We start from the raw sequence: 14,955 nt of genomic DNA, 5'->3' as shown, positions 1-14,955 counted from the left end.
ATTAAGAGACAGCTTCGTAACACTTAGTTAACTTACAAAACATTTTTACAGCTACAGGCTAGAACAAAATATGCATCCAGGTTGAGACCTTTTAGATTAAACCATGGGTCAGCTTACTCTATAAAATTAAAGCCATTTCAAGCTTTGAATAACTTCATAATCAGTTGTCCTATTAAACGTGTATGAACAAAATTGATATTGCTATACTAGTTCCCAATATGCCTGTAAATGTATCATTTTAAAACCTAAAATCTTTCCAACCACCATTGCCTGAAGGTAATAACTTTTTTTTTTTTTTTTTTTTTTTAAAGAGATTAAACATAATTTATTAAAGATTTTTTAAACATTGTGTTTATTGGTTTATACAATGTTGTCTGCCAGAACTGTCACATTATCAATTCAGTCATATCAATGTCTTTAGCAAACAAATAATCTAAGTGGGTAAAAAGGAGGCTGTGTGGTCCAGTGGTTAAGAAATGGGCTTGTAACCAGGAGGCCCCCGGTTCAAATCCCAGCTCAGCCACTTAACCTCCTTGTGCTCTGTCTTTCGGATGAGACGTTGTTGTAAGTGACTCTGCAACTGATGCAGAGGACATCCAGCTCTCTGCAACTATGCCATCAATGCAAAGAAGAGAGAAATATACCAAGGTTCTTCAAATTTAAGTTTGAGTTACAGTCATGTGTAACTTTAAGGTTCTACCGGATATCATCAGGCAATTCACCTCATTCTCACAGAGCCCAATATGCATGTTTTTTTAATGACACCATTGACTCACTTGAGATAGAATGACCCATAGGTAACAGAATTGTAATGACGTGTATATACACTATATAGCAATAGTCACACATAATACATTTGTACACAACAGCAACAGTTATATTAAGCATTCAAAACAACAGCCTAACCCATTGATAAGCCATACGTATGCATCATCTAATTTACAGTTTCCAAATCTTGAGCAGGTTTTCTTTTTTTTGTTTTTGCTGTTTCTACAACAACTCTAGTAAATTGTCACTCAGCTTGTGTAATCTCATATCAGCAACAGTTTGATAGTTTCCATATTAATAACTGTACATTCGTATTGGGAAAGGGTATTCAAGTAAAATCAACATTAATAGAAAAATGAAAATGATGACAATTACTGCTAACAAAATCTTCTATTATATATTTATTTCCTGATTTAAAAAACAAAACAAAAACAAAAAAACAAAACAATGCAGGCACATTGTGCACAAGGTAAGTACACGGTGAAAGGTTATAGTCAGTGTAATCTGAAGCTCCTATGGGAGGCTAGTGTATAATAAAATAAAAGTTTGCTAAAGATTGGATGCAAAATCAGGTCTTGGCATGAAGATTTACGGGCGCAGCAGGGTGGGGATACCTACAGGCTGCTACGGTGTCGGACCGGGGTCTTAGGCGGCCACCCTACTGTCAAGCCCCATTGACGGCTTCATATTTAGACCTCCACTGGAAGCTTCACAGTGACAACTAGGACTACTGAAGTGTTGGACATGCCAGGAGGTGAGCCAGTTATGCTGGGGACTGCCCAGTTATGGAATGTGACCTCATCCATCCAGGTAAGAATGTTCAATTACCTCAATCACTCAAGCAGACAGTGGATTGTATACAAACCCATGCTCTTTTGGATTCAAGATGTGGTCCGTCCTAATAAAAAAAAGGCTTAACCTCACTGGGGCATAAACAAATAACGGGACAGGTTAATTATTAAGTGCATTCATGGGGATATGAAGGTTACAGTTAATTTAAAAAATCGGCCAGCACGTGACGCAAGTACAAGTGGGGTTGTGTCCTAGCTTGTCAGTGTCTGTCATTCTGGGGCGGGATGGTGAGTAGTTCAAATACTGACTGGCTGCTGTGACTGCCCCATTCCCTCCATTTTGCCATAGATTTAAACCCCGAAAAACAAAACGAGAATGGTGGGCAGCTAAGAACGAGGGCTGGAATAGAAAGAATCCGATCGGTTTCAGGTGGGGGCGGTTCGTGAAGGTTAGGCACAGGGATCTGGTACTTCTGCCTCGACCTGACCTGAACCCGATTGAAAGCCATGGTAGGTGATTTTTTTAGCCCCTTCCTGTGACTTTCGACTCAAGCAAGGGTGTGATGATGCACTAGGTAGACTCTTTGATCAAGCAGCTGTAGTTATTGGCTGGGTGGTTGAGTCCAGACCTGCCGCCACGTACCCACACTTTCAAATTGATCGAGATCAATCAAGTTGATAAATTACCCCAGACTGGGGAAGTGCGTCATCAGTTGCTCATTCCTAAACCCTTTAGGAGATGACGTATTGCATGTGGCTCACGCCATTCCCCTGTCTGGTCATCTGGGCCAGGGCAAAACTAGAATGAGGCTCGTGGCACAGTTCTTTTGGCTAGGGCTTGATGGGGACGTGCTGTGTTTTTGCGAACACTGCCGGCAATGCCAACTTGCCAGCCCTGGAACCGTCCCACAGACACCACTACCACTGGTGGAATCTCCATATGAGCATACTGGGGTAGACAGACGGGGTGGTGGACAGAAAGGCACATTTATCATGTAAATCTCCTGAAGCCCTGTTTGGGATTAGCGGGCTACTATTGGAAGTTCATCCCAAACATATCTACGCTTGGTGGACAGAGCTGTGTCAGAGGGCTTTTCTCGCTTTGAGCGATTTCAGTAGGAGGTTCACCCTGCAGACAGATGTGTCAAAGACAGGTCTCAGGGCAGCATTGTCTCAGGAGGTGCGGGGAAGCGAGCATCCGGTCCTGTATATCAGCAGGAAGCTCCTTCCCTGCGAGAAAAATTATAGTACCATCGAGAAGGAGTTCCTTGCAGTAAAGTGGGCAGTTGAGGCATTCCTTTACTACCTGCTGGGGCGACACTTCACCCTGATCACAGATCATGCCCCCTTAGCATGGCTCCACCAGATGAAAGACAACTCCACCAGGATCAAAAGATTAATTCTCAAACTGAACGCAGTTGGGATTCAAGGAAACACATGTACATGGATTAGGGAGTGGTTAACATGTAGAAAACAGAAAGTACTGATTAGAGGAAAAACCTCAGAATGGAGTGTGGTAACCAGCGGTGTACCACAGGGATCAGTATTAGGTCCTCTGCTATTCCTAATCTACATTCATGATTTAGATTCTGGTATAGTAAGCAAACTTGTTAAATTTGCAGACGACACAAAAGTTGGAGGAGTGGCAAACACTGTTGCAGCAGCAAAGGTCATTCAAAATGATCTAGACAAGATTCAGAACTGGGCGGACACATGGCAAATGACATTTAATAGAGAAAAGTGTAAGGTACTGCACACAGGAAATAAAAATGTACATTATAAATATCATATGGGAGATACTGAAATTGGAGAAGGAATCTATGAAAAAGACCTAGGAGTTTTTGTTGACTCAGAAATGTCTTCATCTAGACAATGTGGGGAAGCTATAAAAAAGGCTAACAAGATGCTCGGATACATTGTGAAAAGTGTTGAATTTAAATCAAGGGAAGTAATGTTAAAACTGTACAATGCACTAGTAAGACCTCATCTTGAATATTGTGTGCAGTTCTGGTCACTTCGCTATAAAAAAAGATATTGCTGCTCTAGAAAGAGTGCAAAGAAGAGCGACCAGAATTATTCCGGGCTTAAAAGGCATGTCATATGCAGACAGGCTAAATCAGTCTTGAACAAAGAAGACTACGTGGCGACCTAATTCAAGCATTCAAAATTCTAAAAGGTATTGACAGTGTCGACCCAAGGGACTTTTTCAGCCTGAAAAAAGAAACAAGGACCAGGGGTCACAAATGGCGTTTAGACAAAGGGGCATTCAGAACAGAAAATAGGAGGCACTTTTTTACACAGAGAATTGTGAGGGTCTGGAATCAACTCCCCAGTAATGTTGTTGAAGCTGATACCCTGGGATCCTTCAAGAAGCTGCTTGATGAGATTTTGGGATCAATAAGCTACTACCAACCAAACGAGCAAGATGGGCTGAATGGCCTCCTCTCGTTTGTAAACTTTCTTATGTTCTTATGATCAGGCGGCGGTACTTAGCGCTGCAGCCCTATGCCTTCAGGGTAGTCCACCGAGCAGGAAAACTGCATCAAAATGCAGATTTTATTCTCTCAGGGAAGGCACAGGGTTGTAGGGTTTACAAATGGACTGGTGGTGCCATTCTGGGGGGGGGGGGATATGTGATAGAGGGGAGATCTGTGCTGGCTATCAGGCGCATGCGTAGTCCTGCTGGGGGGGGGATTAGAAGCCCCGTTTGACCTGCCTGCCAGTCATGGTAGACACAAGGAGGTTGAGCAGGGGTGTGTTTGCTTGGACCTCCTTGACTGGCTGGGGGGTGGGTCGATCCCATAAGAGTGACATTCTCCTATTCCTCCTAACAATTAATAGAAGAACTTCACCCTAGCTTTTACCTTGCAGGTTAACGGAGGTGGCGAGACACTGCATAAAGCAGCATTTTATTTTGTAGTTTTATTACAGTGTTTTGTTTTCCTTTTTTTTTCAACATTTGGGTTTTCACTTTTCTGTTTATTAAACTGGCACTTACATGTGCTGAAAGAACTGTGTCAAAGTAACAAAAAATACCATTGCTGGCAAATAAATACATCTTGTGCACCTAGGCGGTGTCTCAAAAGACACTCGCTGACTCTTGTGTCCTCAGTGATCCACCCACACAACACAGAGACACTAAAAATGATTGACCAAAAAAAAGAAGCTGCATTTGGATTCATGTCTTCAAAGAAAGCAACCTTATAAGCTGTGAATGTCACATTTGTTCAGGCCTGAAATATTACATATGCCCTTAAATACATTTTTGTTTCCAATTGTGGTTTTACAGGATACACCAGATATGCAACAATAGTTCTTCCCTCCTGCACACTGTGTTAAGAATCATTTACTTCTCACCTCTGCTATGGTAATGTAATCAGGACAGAGACTGTGAACCATCTGGTTTGCCAGCATGAGATAAACTAGGGAGTCTTCATCCACATGTAGACCAAAATATTCACTGTAGTCACCTGAAAACCCTGTACCTGCAAATGTGGAGAAAAGAAAACACATTCAGAAAACTGACTTGTAATTACTGAAGTATGCTAACAATTCCACATTTAAATCATTTTCAGATTGCTCTCTGAAAACCTGCGTTCCTACAAAACAATTATAACCTTGCTGTCTTGTCAAATCAACGCTCTGCTGGCCATAGTGGCCCTACACACTACTGAGTTTGTTCCTGTCCTTGCACGTTTATGTGATTTTAATATTTGAAATTGTTCTTTTACAATTTTACTTTTAGTCCAAAACATTATACACTTTGGTATGTTGTGCCCTCAGCCTTGGAATAAAATGAGAATGGACTTTGGGATACTCCTCAACAGTTAACCCAACACATAGCGAAAGTATATGTACGGGACAGACCATTAAATCAAAATCATATTTTATACATATTTTAGCAAATCTTATCACATACATTTTAAAAGGGAAATAAATCAAACTAAAACGTGTGTGAAATATGAAGTTATTGTGCACAGTTCGTAATAAACAGTTAGCAGTTAATGCATGTAACTGCTGTTTCTTTTAACTCCAAAAACAACTGGAATTCATACAATTTACCAGCCTACACTGCATTCAGGAAAGCAGTAGAAAGTAAAATGCTTGACAGAGTGAAACAGCTAAAGAGTTATTGTACCATAAATTTAGTATTTTACATGTGAGAACAGTGGTTACAAATAAAGAGGATACCTCTCACCGAGAAATGTTATTTTAAAGGGATTTGCTGCTAGCAGAACTCCCGAGTAATTTATAAAGTGAACACAAACATTAACCTTACCAATGCCATGGTGATGGTACAACATAGAAGTCACTCCATCAAATCTGAAGCCATCAAACCGATACTGCTCTATCCACCAACGCAAATTGGAGAGCAAAAATCTTAAAACTTCCCAGCTGAAGAGAGACAAAAATAAAATACAAAGGTTATGATTTCTAATTAAGCTGACAGTTAGATGATAACTAGGGCACTATCCTGGTCATTTAAGATGTACCGTATATTGCAAATATAAGGCAAACAGGTAGGATTAATGTGTTAGTTTTAACCACTTTAAGTTTCAGTATCTGTATTTACCACATTAACAATTTCCAGGGAAGGATTCAAGAGGCAATATTGAGGATATTAGAAAAAGGACAGACGGTAGATGCCCATCTGGAAGTCTCAACACCAACTGTGAATCAAATTTAAAATTAATCTGCGTGTACACCAGCTTTTTTTAAATTACATTTCTGCTTACAGCTAAACTGACTGACTATCTGACACTGGTCTGGAGATATGAGAAATCATGTCTGTAACAGGGCACTGTAATGAAAGCTCAATTCGCAGCTATTGGACAGCAAATGTTCAGCAAAAACACAGTTGGTCTACAATACTATCCTCAGCTGAATCCTCCAAACAATACTCAAAACCAACCAATCAAGCAGTGACTCCTGTCGTGCGGTAGTGACAGACACGAGCCAATCCACTCCCTGTCAGCTCAAATGACGCTCCAATAATAAGCAGTTCAGACTTAATCATACACGGACTGTTCAGTAATTGCTACGCTCATTTCTCAAGCAATGTCCAGATTATAAGACACAACAGATTATAACCCCAACAAGTTAATAAAAAATAAAAATCAATTAACTAAATAAAAACCTCACAGTTTTTCTCTTTATATGCATGTCATCCTTGTTTTTTTATTTAAAAACTGTTTGGGACTATTTTCTTAGAAGGTCTTTACTCAGCAAAAAAAGTACCGGACGAATAAATACAAGTTCAAAGTAAATCTAGGTCTTTTTTTTTTTTTTTTTTTAAAGAAAACAATGGTAAAAATTGTTTTCTAATAGCAAGTGCCCCCTCGATGATTGCTCTACCGTGTGATAGTTAACCTTAGCTTTCATTAGCGCCCTCATCTGCAACTCGGGACAAGTAACTCCTGTCGCAGTCAACTATCACACGGTAGAGCTATGTAGAGTCATGGGGGATCATAATATCATTCTGTGTATCAAAGTAACAGAATTGAAATATACAGAGGGGAATCTTAAGCCATTCTCTGTGTCTCTGTGTTTTCACAAACTTCCCCACTGACAAAGAATGCATTTAGAAAGAGTCGTAAACTAACTGCTGGACAAGTGTTTTATCTTTACTTATCATTGAATTGATCATTTAGGCGCCAGCAGTATCTTGCAGAAGGCAAGCCAGACAGTTTTAAGTATGCTGTGATACCTCGTACAGTGAACAGTACCCCTCATAAATAGAGCCAACAGGAGTTGGAACCACATACCAATTGAGAACAATGGGCTGTCTATGAACAAGAACAACCAATGAGAAACACCCCACATGGACTTGGGCACAGCTAAAAAATAACCAAACTAACCAATCACAGGGTAGAAATCAGGAGAACAAAACCAGCCATGTGACTTTCAAAAAGAGTGTGCTCTACACAAACAAGAAGTTCGCCCATGCTTGAGTTTGCCCCTTAGAGGAATAGTGCTCCAGACAAGAGAAAGAATTGAGCTAGAATTGGTTTGGCATTCGGAGAAATAAAATGGAAGCTAAACTGCTCTGAAGAAAGTTGCGGAATCATGGAAGCATAAGTGCTCGAATTCACAGAAGGCAAGGAAGAACCAATGTTAGGAAGAATGGCTAAAATCAGCTTTCAAGAGAGCCGTAGCTCTTTGCCCCACGAGAGACTGAAACAGTAAATGGAAGTAAAGCCAGCAGCTGGACCTAAGGTCATGTACAAGCTGAACAGAAGAATTGCAACGAGAACACTTCTACAAACTACATAACTCTTCCATTGCAACGCATTATCTGAACCGAGTTACGTCTGATCAACGGAACTATTTCCAGTTGGAAAACTGCCAACAACAACTATAATGCTGAAAGATTTGGAGATCAACAAGCTGATCTCCATTTGAAAATAACTATTTGTTTATTATGGGCCTATGCAATACAATGCGTACAGCAAAGTACCATCTTCATTGGAACTGTGGATCAGGAGAGCTGCAGTATTCATCGACAGAGATTGACTTCTTTATATGGAAATTTATGCTGTGTCCCTGTGGGACATTTTGTTTGTTGAATTTGATTTTGAACCCTGTTATTTATCTCGAAGTGAACATCTTGCAGCAAACGCCAATGATGATCAAGCACTGAAGCAGCAATGCCAATTAGAAGCCAGTAGGGACAGAAACATGTAAACTACTTTTGCATACCACGGTAAATCATGAACTCGATAACCGTGGTTTGGAAAAATGGTCATGGTATCAGAATTGTAGAAATGTATACAGAGCAGTATTAGCTAAAAGGTCTTTGTCCCTGGTCTGTTCTTTTGTCAACTCATGTAGGTAAAATGTGTAGATGCTTGTTCTTGTGCAAAAAACATGATGTTTTGTTTTGCACATTAATCTAGTTTCTATAGAAACCTGTTCAGGGCCAGAAAGTGATTAAGGAAACCAGAGTCCTCCAACAATAAGCTCATATTTTTGTTGTTGTTTGTTTGTTCGTTCATTCAGAGAATATGCCCTGGGACATGTATAGTCTTCTGCATGCAGGCAAGTATATCTGAAATCCAGCAAGCTTTTTGAAAACTAACACATGTTGGCTTTGGATGTCTGTGACTTATTAAATCAAAAGAACCTACATTTTTTCTGTGTTTTTTTTTTTTGTTTTTAATTTGTCTCAGTAAACATACTTTGGTGATCTTATGCACTTCATATAATCTGCACGAAAACAGTGCTATTGTTGCGTTGGTGTGTAAACAGTCATTCAGATTGTGTCTGAAACTGTAAAAAAAAAAAAAAAATTCTCTCTCCGTTGTGTAACTTTTGAGTTAAAAGGGGTGCCTAAAAACAGACCCCGACACCCGCAATATATCGAGTGAGTGGTGCAATGATTAGGATTTCCATTACATGAGAGTAGATCTTAAAACTTCATGCTAATTTGAACTCGGCTCTCGCCAAGATAAGCACCAATTAAGATATAGCTTTAGAGTAAACTAATGTGGGCCACCTGCATCTCCATCCACTTGAGTTTCTTTCCATTTCTGAGTTTTGTTCCTTTCTGATGATGTTGACATCCTTCTGCCTGGTGTTGATGGCTGAAGTGTGATGCTGGTTCCAGGGATCAGCTTATTTTGCTCCCCCAGTGCAACAGCACACACAACAGATACAATGCTGGCTCCGGGGATCAACCACAGTGTGGTCTCCCCAGAGCATCAGCATGACAACCATCTGGATTGAGGTAAGTAGGGTACATCTCTGGGGTCTTCAAGTGGGCACCTTCCATCCTCAGTGTTCCGTCAACTAGCCTACCATCACCCCCTTGCGTCCCCCACTAAACATTCTTGGGGTGACTGAAAACTATGTAGTCTATGCTGTACAGATTTAACAACGCAATTTAATGTGTTACAAATAACCACAACACAATTTAATGTGTTACAAATAACCACATACTTAAATTACCTAATTATTAGATCAAACAAACTTTTATTGTTATTATTGCTATAGGCTTAAATACATGTTCCTAAACACAGAAATTATGCAAGGAAACGATACCATTAAGACATGTTATTCTCTGCTTGGTTTGAGGCGTGTGTTAATTATGAGTCAATTAACGGCACAATACAGTTGATGAATCAGACAAATAAAATGTTAATGAGAAAATTGGTCTCTAAGGGCATGTTATTCTAATGTTGCAATGAGTGATGTTTTTGATGGTAAATGGTGTTTATGCATCATCTGATGAAATACTGTCATGTTAAACACTATTACTGCCAGGAACTGAAGTATTGTTGTTGTTACACATGATATAAAGCAAGGGTTTTCTTTCACAGCTTGTCTTGTCTCGTTGGTGGTTTCTAAGAGGCAATCTTTTGCTTTTCCTGTTAGCGTTTCCGTTGTAAGCACTGAAGCACAGAATACCAGGAGCTGTTTTCTTAAGAGGCGATTGCTAAAATAATGCCTAGTTTAAAGGTTTCTTGATCTGAAGCATGTAGATCTCAAAGAGAATGGGCAGGAGTGATAGTGTGTTCCTCTTTCTGCAAGACTTTTTATAACTTTTTGAAACAGGCATTCCTTGCCCAAAACTTCCAATCACAGAGAGGATCTCATTAGCATATCTCCCAGCATTCTGTCAATATCTCTGAAGGCTCATAGCTCCACCCCCTTTATAACACAAGGCATGAGTTAATTAGCCTTTTTTAAAAATAAAATAGGTTTTGAATCTTCATAATTATTGTATAGTTCTATTGTTTTGATAATTTTAAATCCATTTTCCTCAAACTAATCCCCACATTTTCATATCAAACATGCACTGTACATTCCATTTGAATTACTTAACTTTCACTAATTGTTCTTGTGACACAGATGGCTTGTGGTGATGTCAGACCAGGAAGGATACTGACACAGAATGTATAGTGAATGAGTGTGCTGTTGTGCTGGTTTATTGTAAATAAACAAACAATAACAGAGGGGCAGGTTATTATGTTTGTTTGTGCACGTTTGTGGTTTTTATGTCGTGTCACCCGCCCCGTTTTGACAGTGACTGTAATAGTGTGAAAACAGACAGACCAGACAAAACAGTCACAAAACAAGTATCGTGATAGGGTCTACAATGTGACAGCAAGGGTTTTTTCTCATTCAAGGGCGAATACTCTTGCTACGGGGGGGGGGGGGCAACCCTTGTGCTTGAAACTCTGGATCTTTTATGCAGCTGTATCGAGTGAACAAACCACTCTGTTGTGCTACATGTATACTAGACGTGACTTCACGTTAGATTAGTACACAGAATGTATAGTGAATGAGTGTGCTGTTGTGCTGGTTTATTCATACATGTAACAGACAATATAAAAACAAAAAACACAAAATACGCACAGGGGCGGGGCAGCCTGTCACTGATTATCACACTTACTTAATTTGTAAAGATGCTGGAAGTAATTTTCATGTATTAAATGTTCTGAAATTTATGAATTGCCAAAATCTTTCATTCACATGAATATAAACATACCTCGCAATAATCCATTTAGAAAAGAATTATAAGAAAAAGTTGGGGTTTTGTTTTTACACTACAGCAATCTTAACTGAGACACGTTCTACCGAGGCATTGCAGCATAGACAAGGAAAGTGTGGAGTTTCCCTTGGGACCCACATCTGTAATAGTTGGCTTTAAATCAGTGATTTGCACACCAAATGCAAAAAAGTATATTTTTCTAAATTTCACATTCTATATATTTCTTTATTGGTACAGCTGTGATGTCTGTACTGTACAAAACAGAAATATAAGCTGTGTTTTCCCTCGACTCTGTCAGGGAAGCAGAGTGCTCCAGTTCATGTTTTCAACACACCCCCCCCCCCCCCCCCCCCCCCCCCCCCCCCCCCCCCACCCACCCACCACACACACACCCCCCCCTCGCTGCTCCAGAAATAGTTGTACAAATATAAAAGCAAGGCTGTGCATTGTATGTATGTAATAAACTGAAAAACAGGAACCAGATTACAAATTAGTGAATACAAATAACTGCATAAAAAAGTTGGTCATTCAAATGTGCAAATCAGTAGGAAAGTTGTGCTTGCTTACGTTTCACAGGTTCTCTGTGCAGATTTTGGACAATGAAGGTCATCTTCAGGAGTGAGAATAAAGTCTCGCACATATTAGTAGCATATAAAAGATGCAAGAGTCTTTCTGAAAGAATCGGGTCCTCATCGAAGCACTTGATCCAAAGCTGACTCAGGGGCATTGACGAAAACAGAGTATTAGTTTTACAGAGTTTCATTAACTTTTCTTGGGCATTTCCAAGGAATTTGGATATCATACAAGTATCTGGTATGAGCCGCTGGATATCGAGAGCTCGTTGGGAGCTATGTAACTGCACTTTGACACGTGTTGTCGAAACTACAGTTGACCCCCTGTGCACATCCCAAAAGAGTTAACTGAAAAATCACCACAGCTTTATTTTGCTCTCTCTCACTCAGATACACACTACCTTAACTTCTAGCAGTCTGTGTCCTAGCAACCAAGCACACAGCCATGCTGCGCAATACGGCAGCTGTAACCATAACAAACTTAAAAAAATTGTCTGCTCTCAGATGCAAGTCAACTCAAAACGGCTAAACAAACGTAACACTATCCATCTCATCTCCATGTAGTTGTAGCAGAAAGCACCTAGTTCTAAGCGATGTGCTTATATATGGTCACTACAATTGTTAGACTGCAATGTTAGGGATCTCTCACTCGACGTGAGCGGACCATTTTTATGCATTTGTATGTATTACGTCAATCAGGTTTCCGATGTTTTGCTACATATCACCCGCGAGACTGTGATCCCAATGGAAATCGCCCGGCGACCCCTTGTGGGGGTATATGTCTCACATAAAAACTTAACCCAGGTTTTCCTAGTTTTGTGGGCTTGTGCTGCAAACAATGTTACTTTAACATTTTCTTGTGCATGAATACATTACAAATGACAAATTACTAACGCATGGATATCTGAATGCCAATTATCTTTCTTTATCAATATCTGACCCCACCATTTTGTGAAATTGAAACCAGGATTAAGTTCATCATTGTGGACAAAAGAGGGAAAAGACATTTTGATGATTTAAAAATAATTATTGCAAAGATTTGTTATTTATTTTGTGAATCTGTTGTGTACTAGCTGGTGAATGTTACAATAATACTTTAATGTACTGTACATATCAGCAAACAACGCCATAGAAAGCTCTGAAAATACATTTCAAGAGACAACTCTCCATGCATAGAAGAGTAATAAGAGTTACTGTTTTATTCACCACATCACTGAATCCAAAGTGACATTCTAACAAAATGATAAGAGTAGTGGCTTTGTTATTACACAGAATGTGATGCAAGACACCAGCTCTGCTCAAGGTAACTGCTCACTAACTGTTACACAATTAATACAATAGACCTGATTTTTGGCCAGACATGCCAGAGACAACTTTCATACTTCATTACATTTCAAAAGCCCAGTAAGAGAACCAATCAGAAGTCTCAGTTCCAAAAAATATACACTCAGTTATCAAGCCTAGGATGCTGGAATTTGCCTTTTACAGTACAGTACGCACTGAAAATTGCTGATGCAAAATAGAGCAAATAACAAAATACAGTGCAACAATACCAGCTGCAGCAAGAGTGGATTTGTTCCACTTTTTATTTGGAACACCATCATGTAAGCCATTGAATGTGGAAACATATTGTAGCATACTCAATTACCATGTGGAAATAGTCAATGCATTGTAATAATACTTCAGATTTTAAAATAAGAATTAGATTTTTTGCCACAATGAATTATTAAATGACCAGCAAACCTCCACTTATACTTGTCCTACACTGAAGGTCATCATCTTCTTGCAGTTCTATTGACATTTGATGAAAGCGTCATTATTATTCAAAGTTTTGCTAAATATTTGATTTTCTTGTTATCTTTTTACTGTAATTTGTTCAAATATGATTTTGTACCATTTAAGCTAACAAGTACAGAGGCAGATTGCAATGAATAGACCACAAGCATGCTGTTACAAATGCTGTTAATTCTGTAACATTTGATATACAAACTATATAACCAAAGACAGAGATACGTTCTAGGGCTTAATTTTAATGAGCTCAGAGACCAATAATAAGAATGAGAAAACACTAATCTAAGTAATGTGGCAGTATTATGACACAAAGTTGTAATATTGTTTTGTGAAGAACCTGGTGTTGTGTCTAAAAAGCTGTTGTTATTGCCATAGCACCATTTGTTAATGAAGCATTCAGTAAACAATTTTGGCTTATGTGACTGCAGTGTTTAGCTATATTCATAAACATAAATTGTGTATACTTCTAGCTTCTTCAATAAAGAGCCTATTTATGATGTACATAGGAACTGTGATTTGGAATGTGGCTTCATTAACTTTAACCCCTAACATCCTGTCAAAATGTTTCACTGTAGCTTGCAATGACCTACAGATTAACGTTTTGTGGTGATGGGAGAACATCGTATGTTGACTTAATGAGGAAACTGATCCTGCTTCGTTGTATTATACATACTTTCGTTGGCTCTCAAAAGTATTCACCCCCCCCCCCCCCCCCCCCCCCTTGGACTTTTCCCACATTTTACTGTGTTACAACATGGAATCAAAATGGATTTAATTAGGAGTTTTTGCCACTGACAGAAAAATAAAATCTACAAATTGTTCTAAATTAATTACAAATATAAAACAGAAAATAACTGATTGCAGAAGTAGCTTAAGTTTGCTATGACACACCTAAATAAGCTCTGGTACCTTCTTGGCCTGGGAAACTGCCTTTACGCACCTCATCCTCTCCTCCTGCTTTTGCACCTCGTTGACTACCAGCTTCCTTCGTTGAGCTGGGGCTGCTTTGTGCCATATAGGAGGAGAACCAAGGCCTCCTCTTCCAAGTTGTACTTGCCCCATGATATCACTGACATGAAGAGCAGCCTTTGCAACTTTCACAGCTTCCTTTGCCTCCCACTTTCTTCCAGTTTTCAACACTGGTGCTACCTCCCTCACACATCTGTCGTGTGACTCACACTTGGCACACTTAAACTCCTCAGTTAGAGCTAAGTCAAGTACGGTATTACAGTTTTCTAAAATGTAAATGTTTTATTTTGCCATTGAAAAAAAAATCAATGTTACTTTTTTGTTTACACTTACTTTTGGCACCCAGAATATCTCTTTTTTTCAATAAAAGTTTTACATCATCATACTGTCATTGTACTATGCTTTTCTATAATTCTCAAAGAGATTTACCTGAATAATCTCAAAACAGTTTAATCTGTGTATACATGTATTTATACGTATACATTACATACAATATATAGTTGAGATATACACATTTCCATAAAAACTGCAATCTGAGCAACAAACTGACCCCCCCACGGAGCTCAAAATC

The 14,955-nt window shown here is 39.2% G+C and overlaps 1 protein-coding gene across 1 annotated transcript in view; it reads right to left on the bottom strand.

Annotated features, from left to right (window-relative positions):
• LOC121327677 (1,4-alpha-glucan-branching enzyme-like) overlaps positions 1-14,955 on the bottom strand; it is a 252,316-nt gene that overhangs the window by 130,792 nt on the left and 106,569 nt on the right. Inside the window, exons 8-9 of the mRNA XM_041271821.1 lie at positions 5,839-5,954; positions 4,917-5,044 (exon numbers count right to left, since the gene is read on the bottom strand). Of these exons, the coding sequence (XP_041127755.1) occupies positions 4,917-5,044; positions 5,839-5,954 (244 nt within the window). The remainder of the gene's footprint in view (positions 1-4,916; positions 5,045-5,838; positions 5,955-14,955) is intronic.

This window comes from Polyodon spathula, chromosome 15 (genome assembly GCF_017654505.1).
Source record: "Polyodon spathula isolate WHYD16114869_AA chromosome 15, ASM1765450v1, whole genome shotgun sequence".
NCBI classification, from domain to species: Eukaryota; Metazoa; Chordata; class Actinopteri; order Acipenseriformes; family Polyodontidae; genus Polyodon; species Polyodon spathula.
The sequence above is the reverse complement of the archived record's forward strand: the minus strand, read 5'-3'. Positions and strand labels throughout refer to the sequence as shown.